This window comes from Chanodichthys erythropterus, chromosome 3 (assembly GCF_024489055.1).
Source record: "Chanodichthys erythropterus isolate Z2021 chromosome 3, ASM2448905v1, whole genome shotgun sequence".
Lineage (NCBI taxonomy): Eukaryota > Metazoa > Chordata > Actinopteri > Cypriniformes > Xenocyprididae > Chanodichthys > Chanodichthys erythropterus.
Window position 1 is genome coordinate 8,662,167 of NC_090223.1, and position 20,470 is coordinate 8,682,636.

The following is a 20,470-nucleotide window of genomic DNA, read 5'->3' on the forward strand; positions in this document are numbered from 1 at the left end:
TGTTATAGGAAGTGTTCCCGGTTCCGGCTGACCTAATTTATGCAGCCTAATAATCCTTTAACGGATTTGAAAATATAAATTGATAATGTGTTATGTGTATGCCAGGTTAAAGAGATGTGTTTTTAGTCTAGATTTAAACTGACAGAGTGTGTCTGCATCCCGAACAATGCTAGGAAGATTGTTCCAGAGTTTAGGTGCCAAATAGGAGAAGGATCTACCGCCTGCGGTTGATTTTGATATTCTAGGTATTATCAGCTTGCCTGAATTCTGAGATCGCAATAAACGTGAAGGACTATAATGCATTAAGAGCTCACTTAGGTACTGGGGAGCTAAACCATTTAGTGCTTTGTAAGTAATTAGCAAGATTTTAAAATCTAAACAATGTTTAACAGAAAGCCAATGCAGTGATGACAGAACTGGGCTAATATGGTCATACTTCCTAGTTCTAGTAAGAACTCTAACTGCTGCATTTTGTATGAGCTGTAGTTTATTTATCAAGTGGGAGGAACAACCACCCAGTAGAGCGTTACAGTAATCTAGCCTTGAGGTCATGAACGCATGAACTAACTGTTCTGCATTTTTCATTGAGAGCATATGTCGTAGTTTAGATATATTTTTAAGATGGAAGAATGCGGTTTTGCAGATGCTAGTAACATGGCCTTCAAATGAAAGATTGGTATCAAAGAGCACACCCAGGTTCCTAACTGACGACGAAGACTTAACAGAGCAGCCATCAAGTGTTAGACAGTATTCTAGGTTACTGCGTGAAGTAGTTTTTGGTCCAAAAATTAGAATCTCTATTTTTTCTGAATTTAGTAGTAGGAAATTACTGGTCATCCAGTTTTTTATATCAGCTATACATTCTGTTAATTTAGCAAATTGGTAAGTTTCGCCAGGGCGTGAAGAAATATAGAGCTGAGTATCATCAGCGTAACAATGAAAACTAACGCCATGCTTCCTAATGATATCTCCCAAGGGTAGCATGTACAGAGTGAAAAGCAACGGTCCTAGTACTGAGCCTTGCGGTACTCCATATTTAACTTGATATGACATCTCATCGTTTACTACTACAAACTGATAACGGTCAGATAAGTATGATTTGAACCATGCCAATGCAATTCCACTAATGCCAACATAGTTTTCGAGTCTATTTAGAAGAATATTGTGATCAATAGTGTCAAATGCAGCACTAAGATCCAGTAACACTAATAGAGATATACAAACCACGATCTGATGATAAGAGCAAATCATTAGTAACTCTAATGAGAGCAGTCTCAGTACTATGGTACGATCTAAATCTTGACTGGAAATCCTCACAGATACTATTTCTTTCTAAAAAGGAACATAGTTGTGATGAAACTGCCTTTTCTAGCATTTTTGATAGAAAAGTGAGATTTGAAATCGTCCTGTAATTGACTAATTCTCTAGGATCAAGTTGTGGTTTTTTAATAAGAGGTTTAATAACAGCCAGCTTAAAAGTTTTTGGTACGTATCCTAGTGATAAAGATGAATTAACAATATTAAGAAGAGGATCTATGACCTCCGGAAGCATCTCTTTCAATAGCTTAGTCGGTATAGGGTCTAACATACATGTTGTTGATTTTGATGATTTAACAAGTTTAGACAATTCTTCCTCTCCTAAAGCAGAAAATGAATTGAATTTTTCTTCAGGGACACTACAATGCACTGTCTGACACAATACTGTAGTAGACGGTTGCATGGTTATAATTTTCTCTCTAATATTATCAATCTTGCAAGTAAAGAAGTTCATAAAGTCATTACTGCTATGCTCTTTGGAAACATCAGAAGTTGAAGCTTTATTTCTTGTTAATTTAGCCACTGTATCAAATAAATACCTAGGGTTGTGTTTATTTTCTTCTAAAAGTTTTGAAAAATAGGCAGATCTAGCAGTTTTTAAGGCCTTTCTGTACTCAATAATTTTCTCTCTCCACGAAATGCGAAATACTTCTAGTTTTGTTTTCTTCCAGCTGCGCTCCATTTTTCTAGCTGCTGTTTTTAGGGCCCGAGTGTGCTCATTGTACCATGGCGTTGGATTAATTTCCTTAATCTTTTTTAAATGCAAAGGAGCAACTGAGTCTAATGTGCTGGAAAAGACAGAGGCAATAGTTTCTGTTGCAACATCGATGTCTTCTAAGCTGTCTGGTATGCTAAGGTGATGAAACTGATCAGGAAGATTATTTATAAAGCGATCTTTAGTGGTAGAAGTGATGGTTCTACCATATTTATGGCAGGGAGGCAGTTTAGCCTCTTTGACTAAATGTAGTATACACAAGACTAGATAATGCTCTGAGATGTCGTCACTCTGCTGCAGAATTTCAACGGCATCAATATCGATTCTATGTGACAATATTAGATCTAAAGTATGATTACAACAATGAGTGGGTCCTAACACGTGTTGTCTAACACCAATAGAGTTTAGAATGTCTGTAAATGCCAATCCCAGTGAGTCTTTTTTGTTATCTACATGGATATTAAAATCACCAACAACAAGGACTTTATCTGCAGCTAGTACTAATTCTGAATTCTGAAATTCTGTGATAAAGTCTGTATGGTGTCCTGGTGGCCTGTATACAGTAGCCAGCACAAATGTCAACTTACATAATGTTACGTAAAGCACCAAGGAATTATATTTTAAAGACTTCTGGCTGATACTGTAAATATTACTATAAATTACAGCAACACCTCCCCCTTTGCCTTTCTGTCGAGGATTGTGTCGATAATCATAACCTTGAGGACTAGACTCATTTAAAGTAATGTAATCGTCCGGTTTTAGCCAGGTTTCTGTCAACAACGGCACATCTAGATTATTGTCTGTGATAATATTGTTTACAATAAGTGCTTTTGAAGAAAGTGATCTAATATTTAACAATCCAAGCTTTATCATTTGTTTATCATTATTATCTCTATTTTTTTATTTGTTGAACATCAATTACATTTTTACCATTGAATGGGTTTGGAAGTTTTTTGTTTTTACTAATTCGGGGTACATACACAGTCTCTATGTGATAATATCTAGGTGCAAGAGTTTCTATGTGTTGGGATTTATCTGACTTCTGTAACGTGAGGCAGCTAGCAGACGGTCGGTTTAGCCAGTCTGTCTGCTTCCTGTCCTGGGCCCCAGTTTGTCATGTTTCAGCTCTAAGACTATGTGCCATATTACTAGAGAGAAGAGCAGCACCATCCCGGGACGGATGAATACCATCTCTTTTCAACAGGTCAGGTCTGCCCCAAAAACTTTTCCAATTGTCTATGAAACCTATATTATTCTGCGGACACCACTTAGACAGCCATCCATTGAATGATGATAATCTGCTAACTATCTCATCACTCCGACGAACAGGAAGGGGACCAGAGCAAATTACTTCTCCTGACATTGTATTTGCAAGTTCACACACCTCTTTAATGTTAATTTTAGTGATCTCCGACTGGCGAAGTCGAACATCATTTGTGCCGACGTGAATAATAATTTTAGAATATTTACGATTAGCATTAGCCAGCACTTTTAAATTTGCTTTGATGTCAGGTGCTCTGGCTCCTGGCAAACATGTGACTATGGTGGCTGGTGTCTCTATTTTCACGTTCCGTGTAATAGAATCGCCAATAACTAGGGCACTTTCAACAGGATTCTCAGCGTCACTGAGTGGGGAGAACCTGTTTGAAGTTCTTATTGGAACGGAAGAGTGGTGTTTTCCGCGGCTAGGCCGCCTCACCATTACCCAAGTGCCCTGCTGCGCGGGCTCTACAGCCAGAACTGAACAATGTACAGAGTTCACTAAGCTAGTCGCATCCAAAACAGTATCTGAAGCCCCTGCATTCTTACTATCCTCGATTAAAGTTTGGATGCGTGTCTCTAATTCTGAGATTCTCTCTGTCAGCCTGACTATTTCCCTACATTTATGACATGTAAATCCCTCGTCGCTGACAGAGAGAGCTATACTGAACATGTGACAGATGGAACAGGAAACATTTCTGTGAGAGGATGACATGACTCACTGTGTTTGTAGACTGATCCGATCTGAGTTACCACAGCTGTTTGATGAACGCGTTGAAAGAGGAGCGCGCGAGACTGATGACAATTTAACAAGCTAGCGAGATGCAAATGTGTTGTAACAGCGATTTAGATTCAAAGATTACAAGCTAGCGACATCAGATTAATGTGGTAGGCAATAATAATAATAATATAAGCAACAATGAATAAAAGTAAGAGATTCAATAAAAGAGAAAACAAAGCTATATACGGAGACGCAAACCACCAGCAGCGAGGCAGCAAGCAGAGGCAGACAGGAGCAATCGAGCAATCATTAAATATGAGAGTTGAGACACTCTGATTGAAAGAGTCTGAAACCATCTACTTCTCTACTATATAGTAGGGAAAAAGCAGTAGGCGAGAGAATAAGTGTGTCAGAAACCTCAGTAATCATAAAAGAGTAGGCGAGAATTACCCAGGTGATGTACTGATTCTCGCGAGATTCTGACGTGTTGAGATGCAGCAGGACTGTAAACACGTGATTGTTAGATCAACAAGTTTGAATAAAGCGTTGTTTCATGTGTTGTTGACTCGTGTGTGTGTGTGTGTGTGTGTGTGTGTATTTATTTATTGTGATGGTTACTTTTATTCCTATTGTCAGTAAATAAAATATAATAATTGTATTAATTCATTTCTTGTCTGCAGTTGATGTGATTACGGCTTGTGTCTTGATTGTTGGAGTGCGACTTCTTTCTGGTTTATTTTTTTATTTTTATTTTTTAAAAAAACGTTTCTCAGCCGGTGATGGTTTTAAGGAAGATGGTATACCCGAGACTGAGATATATAAAACATTCACAAATGTATTGTCCCCAGTTTTTAATTAATAGATTAATAACAAATGAGATTTTGGTGATATTTTGAGCACTCAAATATGAAATATCCCCGGTTTCCATTTCAGAAATCTGATCACTTCACAAGTTTTGTTTTCTTTAACGGAATGTCGGTAAATCTCCTCCTCATCCAGCGCTCTTTCTGTTTTCTGTCTTATAAAACATCCCGTTCATATTTCTGTGTGAAACGAGTCGGTGTGTGTGTGACAGAGAGAGAGTGAACTCCTTGAATTAATCAAACTAACAGTTTAAGACCTTTCTGAAAACCAGTTCAAAAGAACCGATCATATCAAGCGAGTGACTGATTCGCGAATCTTCTGAGTCCAGGGCCGTTTCTCAATATGCATACTTGTCTGTACTTGTGTTCTTGTGGACTTGTGAAACGTCATCAGTCGCTGTCCAAGTACTGTTCCAATTCAAAGTTCGCATCTAGCCAAGTTCAGTTCAAATCCCCGGATGTGTTCTTGATCTGCCCCTTTTATCGAGGATGCATCGAGAGGTGACTTGTGCAGACTTGAGACAGCCAGGTATCCCAGAATGCATCTCGCACAAACCAGCAAGCGTCAATAGTAAAGGAGAAACCCAGTATAATTTAAACATATTACTGTTTTTATGTCATGATATGTAGTTTTAAGAGTTTTTCAGGCGAGAATGTGCTGGTTTAAAGCTCAAATTTGTGGTTTATTGATAAAGATTGCGCCTTTCTGACAATTTGATCTGACATTGTCGGAGTTGTGAGATCCAGGCGATCACCAGACGCTCAGCGCTCATGTGCCCAGCCGAGAGCAGCCTTACCTCGGCTAGTCCTTCTGACGTTTGCCGCTGGCTCCGTTTTGGCTGAGGGCAACGTGACGTTTCATAACTTTATATATGGCTATTTAACTTTTGTTTCCTACTAAAGCGCTGATTTTGTACGCTTGACTGAATTGTTTGCTTTATTTCTTATTGTATATTCTTACCTTTTATAATGGCTATTATTGATCATTAAAACTGACATAAATAGAGACATGGTTTTGTTTTATGTTATAGCCTATTTCATTTTATTACAGTGAAGTTAATCAGAGTATGCACAAATAGTATTACATTTAATATTTTTGAAATATATACGAAAAGAGGCAGGGTTGTTTAATATTTTGTTTTGCTATAAATATATGCACATTGCAGATAATCAATCACTCGTTGCCTGAGACTATTAATATGTTTTTGTTTGTTTTTTAAATAAAACGAAAAGAGGCACAGAGTGGTGTTTTATAACAAAATTTGTTTTATCGTTGGCTAAAATATACATACAGAGATAACCGTTACACAGAGAGAAGCCAGAGCGAGCTGAGTGACGTTATCAAGAACGTTGCTGTTCCATTTGCAGAATCACCGGACTTGTGTTCTCCCGTCCACGGGAGTTCGTTCTCCGCAGTCGAACTTGCCAAGTCCTAACTACCAAGGACGCGAGTCCGAAGTTTGCGAACTTGGTTTTGAGAAACGGCCCAGGTCCGGTGCAGTTTCAGCTTGTTTCAGCTCGTCCCAATAATAACCAACTGCAGAACCGCAGAACCATACGTCATGACAGTCTGAGGACGACAGCGCCAGACTAACAGCCTGAAGGTGGAAGTGGGCGGAGTAACAGTCTCACGCCAGATGTGGGCGAAGTTAGCGATAAACAAACAAACAATGGCGGAAGAAGAGAACAAGGTAAAAAGTTTATTTTGCTGCATCCGAAATCGCATACTTCCCTACTATATAGTATGTGAAAAACAGTATGCGAGGCGAGTAGTATGTCCGAATTCATAGTATTCGAAAAACAGTAGGCGAGGAATACCCGGATGACCTACTGCTTCCACCCGAATTGACTATATGCACGTGGTTACTTCCTGGTTGTCGTTAAGCCAGCTCGGGCATTTCCGGTGAACTGTTAGCAGTTCATTCTGTACTCACTGTACATCGACATAAAACCATCAATGGTTGACTTTTTAATGTTGTTTTCATTTTTTAATGCATTTATCACATTTACCTAATTTGCCAATAAACCAGTTTTACTGATTGCAATAAAGACGAAGGACCTATTAGGTTTAAAAATGCAGTGTCTGTAATTAGACACCCACAAGCATTTTTCCCCGGCACTTCAAATGTTATTTTTGATGACCACAAACATTATTTGTTCATCCTTCTGAGATTATCCCCATTGTAAAACCGAACGTTTAAAAATGTAGGAAATTCAACATTTGATAGAAAATACTTATTTAAAAATAAAAAAGACAATAATTACCACTTTAACCAGCAGGTGGCGGCAAAGTAGCATTTATTCGCGCATATATCAGCCATTTCCTCTAATCTTTTTTTTTTACTTCGTTTCTGACTAAATATTAAACATTATAAAATAACTAGGTTTAAAAATACATTTTGTCAGTGTGAGGTATGAAGTACTCACAAAATCTTAAGAAAATCAATAACTTTTATTGTGGATTAATCACACAGAAAGCGAGCACCGCACTTTCCCTTTGTAATAACAGTCAGTGCAGCGCAAGATCAATGATTTGTAAATCACTTGTAAAAACACACATTTTATTCAATTAATCTAACTAAAGAGCACAATAAATACAATAAAAGTGTGAAAACTGATGGTCGAATTGAATTTAGGTGAGGAGGAACAATGAGGTACGTCTTTATTTATTTATTTTTCATGCTGTCTTATGTTTGAATAAATAAATTAAGGTTATGCCTGACTATTTAAGTGACTATATTCTGATTATAAGCTAAGTATAACACTACTGATGCTCAACACACCAGCAAATGACATCTAACCGGAAGTTTTGGAGCTGGCTTAAATTAATGCGGAAGTTCTAAAGAACGCTCCGTGCATATAGTCCATTCTGTAGTAGGCATACGATGGACGCTGTCCCGTGATGCCACAGGAGAGGATTCTTCATATTCGAAAATGGCGGAAAGCGGCGATGCGGCTCTTTTTAAGTGTAAGTACCTCAGGGGAAAAAGATGTTCATTGTGGTTAAATTGCACTTGTTTAACATAATGTAAGTAAACGGCTGACTTATTGAAAGTTTAAACAAAGTAAATCGATGAGTTTTTGAGAATCAGCTGTAAAAAAATGTTTAATCATTATTACTGACAGCACATCAAGCTAACGAATAGATGAAGATACATCAGCTTGTTAACATTGTTTTATTTAACGGAGACGTTCGTTGTTTAGCAGTTTAATGAGATTAGAAAACTTAACGGAATTAAAAGATTTTTTCCAGTGTTTCGTTAATAGATCGATCATCATGACTAATGTTTAAATACTGTTTTGACATTAACTTACAGGGACTGATGAACACACCCGCGCCCTCTTCCAGTGGAGAGTGGCTAATGAAGCCCTCTTCACTGGAAAGCGTAATGCTGCCATCAAAGGATTGGAGTAAGTATACAAATGAGGTGTATAAATGTATTCAGGTGCTGTTGACAGTGAAAGTAGTACATACTAACGTTTACGGCAGCTTATTATGTTCTATTTGATGTTTTATGCTTGATTTCTGTGCATTTATTACAGAGTTTTTGTAAAAGATGAACATTTAGAGGGCAAAATTTCTGCCGCTCAGATCAAAAGAAAGTGGGAAAACCTAAAACAAAAATATAAAGTAAGATTTGTTTTAAAAGTGGTTATTCCCAAAATGTGAATTCTTTCATGATTTAATTATGCTAATGTTTGTCCATGTAATAGTAATGCAGTAATCTAATGAATACTGTATAATTGAATGTCTTGGTATTTTGCTTTTACATTTTTTTTTTGTAGGATCTTGGATGTCTACAGACTGGTGTGAGCACCGAGGATGGTGAGGTTACAGCAGCGTCCTGGAAATGGTATGCTGTCTTGGATGAGGCAATAGGGGGCGGACCCTCCATCACACCACCCAATCTTATTGGCTCATCCGGACCAGATGTTGCTGTAACCTCACCATCCTCAGTGAGGTCAACATCTGTAAGAACAGGGAGGAAGAGGAAGGACATAGAGGAGCTGATCTGTGAGATGGAGGAGAAAGAAGCAGAAAGAGAAAAAGAAGCGGTTGAAAGGGAGGAAAGGCGTTGGAGAGAGATGGTGGAATGGGAGGAAAGAAGAGAAAGAGAGAGACGAGAGCAAGAGGAAGGACTAGAACGAGAGGCCAGGGAAAGAGAAGAAAGAAGAGACAGAGAAATGAGAGAGACAGGAAAGAAGAGACAGGGAGACAAAGGAGAGAGGAGAGGTTTCTTCAGCTTTTACAGCTTTTACAGCTTTTTGCAAAAAATAAAATTTTATAAAAAATAATAATAGTAACTACACACTCACTTTCCATTTATTTATGTTGGGATTTTCATTGTTTCATGCTGTTTTATCAGCATTTTATTGCAATGTTAATGTCCAGAGTTTTACAGTAGCTAGATTTTGTCAGCTGTAAAGTGCTTAATATTTAACATTAAGTAACAACTATTTTTAAAGCACTTATGTGCACACTAAATTTGTAGTAGTTTCCTGTGTTAAATGCGGGAATATCTAAAATAAATGTTGACTGACAATGAGTGCAGCACTGTAGAGAAAAGACCAGCCAGCTTTAAAATGTATTCATTTTATTTATTTATTTTCTAATTTAACATCTACATGAATAAGAGTACAAAGCTTAAGGCAAAATCAATTAAGGCAAAATCACTTTTGCATCAGGTTGTATAATAGAGTTTTAATTAATACCTAATAGAAAATGTCTTAATATTTTATAATGATGTCAGGAAAATGAACTTCAGCATATTCAGACAGGTAACTTTAACAGGCAGTTTTCAAAAAGCTCTTCAGGTTAACATGTAATTGCTTCTAGCAATCCCATTTATAGGATTTCACTTTTTTTTAAGGGGGGATGGTTGGAAATCCAAAATGTTCCAGACAATTACCCCAGAAATAAGTCATTTTTAAAATTAAGCTCAAATATATTTAAATAATATAAATATAACCCACAAGTGACATTTGTGATATGTAGCTCAAATTTCAATTTTTATACAAAATTCACTTTTTATACAGAAAAGTTATACAGAATTGTTATACAAATTCCCACACACAGCCTCAGGCGGTGTGACAGTGGTTGGTGGGTGTCACCTCGGAGATCCCCGTCGATTAGCCTGGGACGGCAAAATCCCCAGTTACCATGAGCAGCCGTGAGGAGGCCCAACAGGAGTCTTGGTGATGGAGAGGCTGTGCACTGGCAGAGGAAATCTATAAACGGGTTTTTTGCGGGTTTTAATTAGTGTTAATTTACCCTTTCACAATTTTAAGCCTTAAAAAGGTCTTAAAATAGCTGAAAATTTTAAATTCATTAGGGCAATAAATATACATGCACTGCCAAAAATTAATGAGTTTCTGAGTTTTTGCCCCAATACAAATAGATAGTACAGTAAAAGTTATTTTCATGTTCTAGTGTTTGGGAGTTATTCACAGCTTAAACTATTTGTTTGTAAAATTAAAGTAATGGAGATCAGTACAATTCTAGTTGTTGTTTTTTGAAGTGTTAGTAAACTTTTAAGTGTTGCTATGCACATATAAATATATGTATATTTATTTATATGTGCTCCCTATAAATTTACGTTTAGAGAACATATTGATGAGTTGTGTTCCCTTCAAATTATTCAGTAAACTTTCTTTAAAATATTTAATTTACCTTTACTCACAGAAACCCTGAAAAAACTATTTTTTTCATCACTAGGGCTGCCAGAAGCAGAGAGCAGTAAGTAAGAAGGATGCACACAGTTGCAATGCACCTCTTTCTTTCTACTGCTACTGCACTTTTTGCATCACAACACCCTGTGGGCTGTGCCCACACACACACACCTAACTATTTACATATTAACCAGCTAAAATAGATAAGCTTAAACAATGTCAATCTGAGAACAAGAACTGATTTGCAGAGTCTTAACCTGTTAAATTGTCTTGCAGGTAATCATGCTCATTAAGAGCACACACTGACACACAGTTGTCTGGTGCGGACACAGCTGCAGCCAGATTGTCCCGCACATCCTCTCCTGTGCTGGCTTCTGTGTTTTGAGGTTCAGGTGGGTCATTGTCAGGATCCTCTACAACCTCTGGATCAATAATGTCCCCATTCTGAAGACAGAGGTTGTAGAGCACCGCGCAGCACGCACCAATATCTGGCACAAAGGCAGGGCTGACTTCCAGGGCCTTGAAGAAGATTGAGCGCCAACGTGTCTTCAGCATCCGGAAGGCTCTCTCCACAATGTTGCGTGCACGAGCATGCTTGGTGTTGAAGCGAGCAGGATTCTGTACAGGCTTTCTATACGGTGTGATGAGGCAGATGGGCGCACTCAAACAAGGATACCCACCATCTCCAAGGATGCATTTTCCTGCAGGTGGATACAGGCGGCCAGTGTAAACGGTGCTGTTCTTCAGGACCCTGGCATCGTGCACAGACCCGGGGTACCCAACAAAGATATCAAGGAACTTTCCCTTGTGGTCAGCTATGGCCTGCAGCTGTATAGAGTGGAACAGCTTCCTATTAAAATAGCAGGCGGCGTCACTTGCAGGCGGCTTGATACGGATGTGACAGCCGTCTATAGCACCAGCTACCATGTTGAAAGCTGGAGACCCAGCCAGCTGGGCAAAACCTGCTCCCACTGCCTCCAGGTCATCCGGGGTGGGGAAAGTGATCAGCTTCCTCAAAATACTGATGACTGCCTGGCTCATTTTGTGCACAATGTCATGCACTGAGGACTTTGGAATAGGGTAAAAGGCCATTGAGACCACTCTATATGATGCTGCATGAGCCAGCCAATAGAGGAACACCAGCACCTCAACATCTATTTCCCAGCCATGGTCAGAATCTGACTTCAAAACAGCAATGAGGGATGTGATGGTCTGTCGTGAAAGCCGGAGACTGGGACGAAGGTCAGATCCATCTTCGAAATACAGGCGAAGAATTGGCACAGCAACATTCAGGCGGCAGTAGGTTGTAGGGCTCACAGTCTGTAAATGTTATGTAAATATTTTTTTTAGAATATGTATATACTATTTATTTATGTATATATTGTATCTATAATATTTAGGTTATGTTTATATTGTGTGTATTCATTTTCTCTCTCTCATATATATATAAATATATATATATATATATATATATATATATATAATGAGAGAGAGAGAGAGATGGATATAGATAGATAGATAGCTATAGATCTATAGATATATAAATAGATATTAGTGTGTGTATATGTATTCAAGTTTGATTTGTCTTTTTTCTCTCTCATGTATTTTTATATGCATTCATTTATAACAATAAATTAATTAATTTCGTTGCTCCAAATCAGCCTCTGTCATGATGTTCACAAACATGTCTTTTTATTCTGAGGTAAAATTTTCTAGATAAATGGGTGATTATACTTACGTTATTTGACAAATATTTAACAAGCTGTTGACAAAAGAGTGATCTGTGAGCAGCTGACCGACGCCTCCTTTGAGCTGTTGACTGAATTGATGTTAAAACGGCGATGAAAGCAGTAAGCATTAATAAAAACATTGCAGATGTTCGCGGTGTGGCCCCTTTAAATTTTCGCGCTGTTGTGACGACGCATGACACGTGACAATATTAACATGGCGGATGTAGTACGTCCGAATTCCATTCATACTATATAGAACGTACTGTTTTAACGGTCTGGAAGTATGTTCAAATTCAAATGTAGTACCTACTCATGTAGTATGCGATTTCGGACGCAGCTCATGTGGCGAGCTAGGAAACTTCCTGAACAGTCAGACAGCCAGCGGAGCACGCAGAACACGCAGCATGTCGTCCTACACCTTGACCTTCAAAGTTTACCTTATATGTGTGTGTTCATGATAAAAAGTTTGTTTACATATTTGTGCTCTTTAGTATAGTTATCTGCCATGTTACAGCTTTGGTTAATGTAAATTATCGAGTTGTTTATCTCCTTCGTATTCTCAGCATTCGCGCTGTACTCACGTAGGGTTGTCACGATACCATAAAAAATGTCTTACGATACTATACCAGCTGAAGTATCACGATACCAAGTAGTATCGCGATACCATGCAGTATACAAAATGAACCAAACTTTCATAAAAACATGAAAACAGACCAGAATTTTCTCTGAATACTTCATTAATGAGGATGAATAACAGGCTTTTATTACCAATCAAATGAATCATTGTAAACAAAATTCATCTAGCACTGCACAGAAGCTGTATGAACTGACATTATGATGTAGCATTTATGCATGTACACTTCAATTACAATTGCATAAATAATGTTATGATATTACAGTTTTTTACAGACGCTAGGACACATTTCTCAATACTTAGGTCACTTTTGCAAAACTCTTCACACAGTGAGCACAACAGAAGTCTATGTGGGCTAAACTGAGGATCAATTATCATTGCTTTGGCACAAAATGCATTCAGTGACTACATCTCTCAAATTTCATGAATTCTTTTCTCACTCAGACACAACAACTGCCAAAACTCTTTGTACGTAAAGGCCAATCTGCACATGCTTACATACTGTTTTCAAAACTGTTCAACTTATGTTCAAATCAATAACATAATACAAAACTGAGTAAGACAGAAATATGCTGCATTCCTACAGTAATATTGTAATGAAATATATTCTAAATATAAAAATTCAAATACTATCAGAGGAATTAGATGAAACTGAACACCTACACAAGCATTCGCTTTTTAGTTTCATTACCATCCATTCAAAAGGGGAAACTTAGGAATAATTTTGTTCTGTAATGTAAACATGGACCATGTAACATGTACTGCGGTGAATTATAAGCAGTAGAGAGTGTCATTCTTGTTTTATAAAGAAATTTTAAAAAAGAAAACAGTGTATAATGCTAACTGATGTTAGTGTTTTTAAGGTCGATGTTTTATGACTGACAAAGTGTGTTTGTCAGCTGTCAACCTTTGCTAGTGTTCTGGAAGAATGAGTTGATTTGAGACATGAATGAAGTGTTTTGGTAGATTTACTGCATTTTGAATGTGAAATGAACTGCTGTGCCAAGATGAAAGTTGGTTAGGAGAACTGTGTGAAGAGTTTTGAAAAAGTGACCTAAGTATTGAGAAATGTGTCCTAGCGATTGTAAAAAACTGTAAATGCTATAAAAACAATTGAATTGTATCTGTATCAGTGGATGGTGTGTACACAAATTCTTGCATTTTGGAATTACTCAGTGCAAAAAAATAAAAATAAATAAACGACATATAATGTCGACGAATTCTGCATCATGTCTGATTTATTTCAGTAACATATATTGCAGTGAATTATAAAAAGAAATGTGTCCTTGTTTTACACAAGAAAACATTGTATAATGCTACATGTTGTTAGTGTTTTTTAGGTCATTGTTTTGTGGGTGACAAAGTGTGTTTGTCGGCTGTCAACCTTTGCTAGTGCTCTGGAAGAATGAGTTGATTTGAGACCTGAATAAAGTGTTTTGGTAGTTGTAGTGCATTTTGAATGTGAAATTAACTGCTTTGCCAAGCTGAAAGTTGGTTAGGAGAACTGTGTGAAGAGTTTTGCAAAAGTGACCTAAGTATTGAGAAATGTGTCCTAGCGTCTGTAAAAAACTGTAATGTTTCAAATATAAAAATGTATGCAGAAAATGTTAATTAGTAAGCAGCTACCTAATTCAGTAACTTACTAACTAATAATTTTGATGCAATTTAAGGTCAATAAGGGATTCATTGTGCAGTGTAGCCAGCTTCATTGATTATAACAGGAGTTTTCACAACAGTGCAGAACTTTGTGAGTTTGCGCTGAAGTGATTGACAGCTGCAGTGATTAAAAAGGGAAAATCTGTATATAACCCATTCGCAATATGAAAGTTTTTCATGCTGCTAAGTATACAGGCTGCAAAGTTTTGAAATAACTAATAGACCTGCCACATAATCTATTACGCGTTATGGGTTTCTTTGTGGTTCATCAACTTTGTCTTTGACTAATATTTTTATTTTCAAATAGTTAAACGAGACATTAAAATAGTTCCAATATTTTTTGCTATGATATGGACACTGGTAACGAGAACAATTTGTAATATTATATGATTAAGAGCTCAAATTAAAATCTGATTTTATAGTTAAGTCATGACAATAAACTATGGAAGTGTCTGCTGCTGAATAAAAAAGGTAATTGCAACTTTTTTTCAATTCACAATTGTGTTATAAAGTCAGAATTATAAATTGCATAACTGATATAAACTCGCAATTGCAAGAAAAAAAGTCAAAATAGTGAGAAACAAAAAAGGTAATTGCGACTTCTTTTTTTTCATTCTGTGGCAGAAACAAGCTTCCATAGTCATAATGTATGATTAAGAGCTCATATTAAAAACTGATTTTATAGTTAAGTCATGGCAATAAACTGTAGTGATGGCCGATTTTGAAACACTGCTTCATGAAGCTCCGAAGCTTCATGAATCTTTTGTTTCGAATCAGTGATTCGGAGCGTGTATCAAACGGCCAAAGTCACGTGATTTTAGTAAACGAGGCTTCATTATGTCATCACTGTTTTGAAACAGTTCAAAATTTCAATGGTTCACCGGTAGAGGGCGATGATAAAGTGAAGCCATGAATCATGTAGATTCACTGAGAACTATTGAACAAGTGTCTAGATCTTTACCCTATGGTTTTACCTGATCTCTGATCAGTTTTATACAGTTGTAGATGTTTTAATTAGATATTAGAATAATTAAAATGAATAATGGTAGTTATTAATCTCTTATTGGCCTGTTTAGCTTGAGCCATGGAACAAAGAAACAAGCCTTGAAAATTGATAAAAACACAAATTATACAGACACTCTCTATTTAATCTTATTAAATGATTAGTTAATTGCATTTGATTGATTTTACTGTCAATAAAACTTTTGCAATAGATTTGTTAAAGGGTATTTTTAATGCATGTTTGGCCAGAATTTGTTTCATTTACACTGTTCTGACCACTAGGGGTCACCGTGGAGATGGGTGTCATATTGTTTCGAAGCCTCGACACATCATGGCACATTTGCTTCAACTGCTTCAGTGTTTCACGAAGCCTCGATCTGCCCATCACTAATAAACTGTACGCCTTTTAAAGAAAGCAATATATCACTTTAGGGTGTGATCCTTGTCTTTTATTCCTGCCATAGTAAAAAATGTCCTGGAAAAGTCCTGGAAAAGTCCTGGAAAATGATCACTGAAATAGAGTGGAAACCCTGTCGTGTTCGCAAAGATGTTTCTAGAAACAAACTATTTAATCTTTTCCAGAAGTGGTCAAATGAGCAACGGAAAAACTGTGAGAATTCATTCTTATAAAGATTTTATGATGTTAATTAAGTGAATTTCAGAGCCTTTCTCCAGATAAAATGCACTGCGAACAACAACGTGCAAATGCAATTTTATCTCATTGCAAAATTAACTGAAGCATCGGGAAACAATAAGGCACTAATTCTACAGAGCATTTACTACACAGGGCACAGCAAACAGTCAACGGCAGTCTCTTGTAATGTTTTTGCAGGCACGCATGTTTAATTGAAGTGTATACCTGCCGCACATACAACATTCCTTACGGTACTTACGATACTACCGTTTAAAAAATACAATGGCATCGCCAGTATTTAGAAGCTTTAGTATCGCAATACTACCGTAGTACCGGTACACCGTGCAACCCTAACTCACAGCCATACATATAACAGAGATACAAAGTTATTTAAGTTACTTAAGTTAGTATTTTCTTTATTCCTTGCTTGTGGTTACTTTGTGCAATGTTTTACACCTTTAATCAGTTTTAAGTTAATAGTATTTGTCGTATTTTCCCGTGGCCCTGCCAATGAGGCTGCCTTTTCTCAGAGTCACGGAGATTCGCGATCCCTGATAGATGGGCTTCACGCGCCCTCTAGCGGTTAATGTCGGTAGTGCAGTACAAACCCTGAGGATTGTATTGAATGTAGAATGGCATGTAAATTGCTATGATGTATGTATATTGTAATTATTTATTGTAATATGTTCTTCATCTGTTTATTGCAGACCACACAGACAAATACAAAGTAGGCTAAAGATGAAAATTCTGAATCCTGTGATTCACAGTCTGAACAAGTTGACGCTAGTTGACAAAAGTCAGAGCCACTCTGCAGATTTAAGCCGATTGATTCCATGGAAAATCGCGTAATATATGATGGTCACAGACTCAAATTTTTTTAGCTTTAGATTTTGTTTCCTTCCAGTCGGAGGATATCAAATGTTTGATATTTTGAGCTGATTTTAGAACACATATCAGTGAACTATATATGTTCTTGCTAATAAATACAGTACACGGTACAGTCATACACTGCCCAAGCAATGCAAATCAAGGGTGCGAAGTCACAAAGATCAAGAAAAAAAATGAGACTACTGTACAAGATCGGGTAATAAGGAAAAACTTACCTTCATTCAGCTCACGAATCACAAGCTTGGAGCTTGACGAGTAATCATGTTGAGACAATAAAATATACCGCTTACAGCCGCTAGATAGAGCCACGAGCTCACGCATGACATACATGAAATAAATGAGAAAATGCAGAATCTGCCGCTTGTTTAGTAATTGTTTCTCATATACAGAAAAAATCACTGAAGAATAAGTGGAGCTCCACTATGATGGAAAAATTGCTTCAGTAAGTACTGTACTGTTAGCCCTGTCTTGTGAGAGTTAGCATACCACTTTCTGCGGTAAGTCCGGATTCATTCATTATTAAATATGTTAATATTCATCACTATCCATTATACATTTACGCTTTATCCTGGATATATAGCTGGACTAAAATATCAGAAGCTGCGAATTATTGATTATATTACATTAAATGTACACAGCGACTAATAATTGATTATATTAAAGGTAACAACTTGGATAATCATAAAACTACACAATTTACCTCTAACTCCTGTTGTAATCTGTCCATACTGACTGTGTCTACCCGCACTATCTCCAAACGCATTTGGCTCACATCTTCCACGACCGCGGGTCATCTCATCTCCTGCGTTTGTTTCGCCTGTCTGTCATGCGTCTCCTAGCAACCAGGCACGTGTTTCTGTTTGTGTTCCGAACGATTTTAAAGTCTGGTAGTGTATGATGCCCAGCTTTTCTCTGTAACCATTTGCAAAGTCTGCAAGTGTATGATGCCTAGTGTTTTAAAAATCTGTTCAGATTTTAAAAATCATGTAATGTATTCCAGCCTTAAGTGTGTAAGGAACCCCGCATCGGCCCAAAAACGGAATGCGACGGCCCGGGTGAAGGTTAAGGGTTAACGTGTGAATGCCTTTTCAGCGCCTCTGAATGTTCACTTAATTTCACTCGTTTAATCTGACTCGAATTTCAAATGATTATTACTCTTAGGTTGTGTTTCCAATTAGAAATTAATCATTGGTTATGTATTAATTTAGATATTTGATGATTCTGGATATCCCATATTTCAATTATTCTTTCATCAGGGACCCGATGCCGCACAGAGATACTCACCCCGGGATTTTGCGGTAAACTCACGGACATAAACTCGCCAGTCTGATCTTCGTCAGAGGGTGTAATAAGTTGGTTAATACCTTTAGTCGGTTGCCTACTGCTCACTCGAACAAAAGTGTATTTTAATTTAGCCACTTCCATACAACTTGCTAAATCAGTGGTAAACAGAAATCAAAAGGTCTTCAGATGAAGTGCCTACTGCTCCTTCATTCATGCGCCTTCAGTTTGTTCTACCCTGGACACAGATTTACGGTAGCATTAGCCTCCCATAATTTACTGGTCATAATTATTTCAAGAGAATCCAGAGTAAATCAAATATAACATTTTATTTGTCAGGTAAAAGTGTGTCATGCCAATTACACAAATAACCAATTAAAGCCAATTCAGAAATAATAAATGCATAACATCAATTACTCAAAGAAATACATATACACACAGTGGTGGATTAGTGTTTTAAGACACTTGCCCATCACTGTATGGGGGCCTGTGGTTACAGAAGATCCCGCATGACTGCTTTGCACTTTACCTTTATGACAGACCAGAACAAAAGGGTTATAAATATTTACTACACCAACACCTGTTTTGGGGGGATGCTTGATTTGCTTATTGCAGGATGCTTGATCTCAGTTTTTGTCTGAGCAGGAAAATCAAGTCTTACAGAGTGTCACAGAGACGAACTCCGTGATTCCCTCCTCTGGCCATCGGAGGGAGCCCTCACCAGAATACTAATACACTCACACATACACCACACTACATTTCCCATAAGCCTCTACCTCGGACTGATTACCCCGCCAGCTGTAACTCATCAGCAGGACTATAAAGGACTCTCAGTTCCACTCATGCTCCGCGAAGTCTTGTATTGCCACGGTGTACATTTCTGAGCGTTTATATCCTGTCTGATTGCCTGTTGCTGAACCTGTTCTCTCCTGTTTACGAACCTCTGCCGCCTGTCTTGACCCTTGCCTTGTCTACTGTTTGTGAGTGATATCTGCCTGTACTGACCTTTGCCTGTATTCTGACCACTGATTCTGCCTGTCTCTGCTGTTCCTGTCTGCCCCTGTTTGACCCAGCCTGTCTGACTTCGTTATTGTACAATAAAGCATGCAAATGGATCCCAGCTTTAGTGACGAATCATTACACAGAGTCATTTCTGTCTTTTGTTTCTGATTTTTTTGTGGGAGCTAAGAAAGCAGCTAACAGGTCAGATGTCATTAAGTTAGTGGTGCGGGCAGCTGAAAGGTACCTGAATATTAAACAGTTGCCAGTTACATCAACACATGATGGAGAGTCACAGTTGTTGAAGGCTAGTAGTATGGAGGATTTTAATGAGGTGGATGATGAGAAGCCTCATTAACATTTTAATGTGGTATATTCTTCAATGAAATGCCCAGAGTCTGAATGGGGAATGGTCAGGAGTTAAAGAAGTTTGTTGAGGAGTTTAAAGAAGCACCAGGATTGATATGAGACACGGTTAAGGATGTTGTAATTCCAGGTTATGTTTGAGATTAGATAGGCCTGATAGATCAGGGGCCTGTACCATGAAGTTGGATTCGCTGGCTAGCCAGGTAAGTTTCAGATTAATTTGCACCAATCCTGGGTTTTAGGTACCATGAAAGTAACTTGACTTTTAGCTGTGTTCATCGCCATAGTAACTTACGCTCCACGGCTAACCTGCCCCGGGGCAGGTTATGTTCTGGATTAGAGATCTCAAACTAAATATAAACTTACTTCACAACTTTCACTTGCACTGATAAAGAAAGATCATTTCTTTTATATGTCCTCTTTCACAGACAAGTATTTTCCATTAGTGTAAATGCGTTTAAATTCTTCATTTTTAGCAAAAGAATTTTGAATCATGCTGGCTCTCTTGCGAGAAGTGAATCACAGTTTATTTCTGTTGCAAGGCATGTGATTGGCTGTTCACCACTGATGTCATGCATTCATGTGCACACACTCCACAAACTCAGAATCAAAGCCTGAGTTGACAGATAAAGTTGATGATCAGCGTCATGGTACCAACAAAGCCGGATTGGAGTGGTTTGGTTTTGTCAACACGAAACTAATCCTATAACCCTGAGTTTGTTCAACTACCATCA

The 20,470-nt window shown here is 37.7% G+C and overlaps 2 protein-coding genes across 2 annotated transcripts; both read right to left on the bottom strand.

Annotated features, from left to right (window-relative positions):
- Positions 1 to 3,164: 3,164 nt before the first annotated feature.
- Positions 3,165 to 4,505, bottom strand: LOC137017025 (uncharacterized; the record flags this gene model as incomplete). Its single annotated transcript, XM_067380919.1, has 1 exon — positions 3,165 to 4,505. A coding segment is annotated over exon 1 (843 nt), but the record flags the coding sequence as incomplete, so codon positions are not given.
- A 6,293-nt stretch (positions 4,506 to 10,798) lies between these two features.
- Positions 10,799 to 17,853, bottom strand: LOC137002981 (putative nuclease HARBI1). Its single transcript, XM_067362974.1, has 2 exons — positions 17,791 to 17,853; positions 10,799 to 11,866 (listed from the first exon to the last, which is right to left on the bottom strand). The coding sequence occupies exons 1-2, from the start codon at positions 17,851 to 17,853 to the stop codon at positions 10,799 to 10,801; spliced, it is 1,131 nt and encodes a 376-aa protein (XP_067219075.1).
- Positions 17,854 to 20,470: the final 2,617 nt, after the last annotated feature.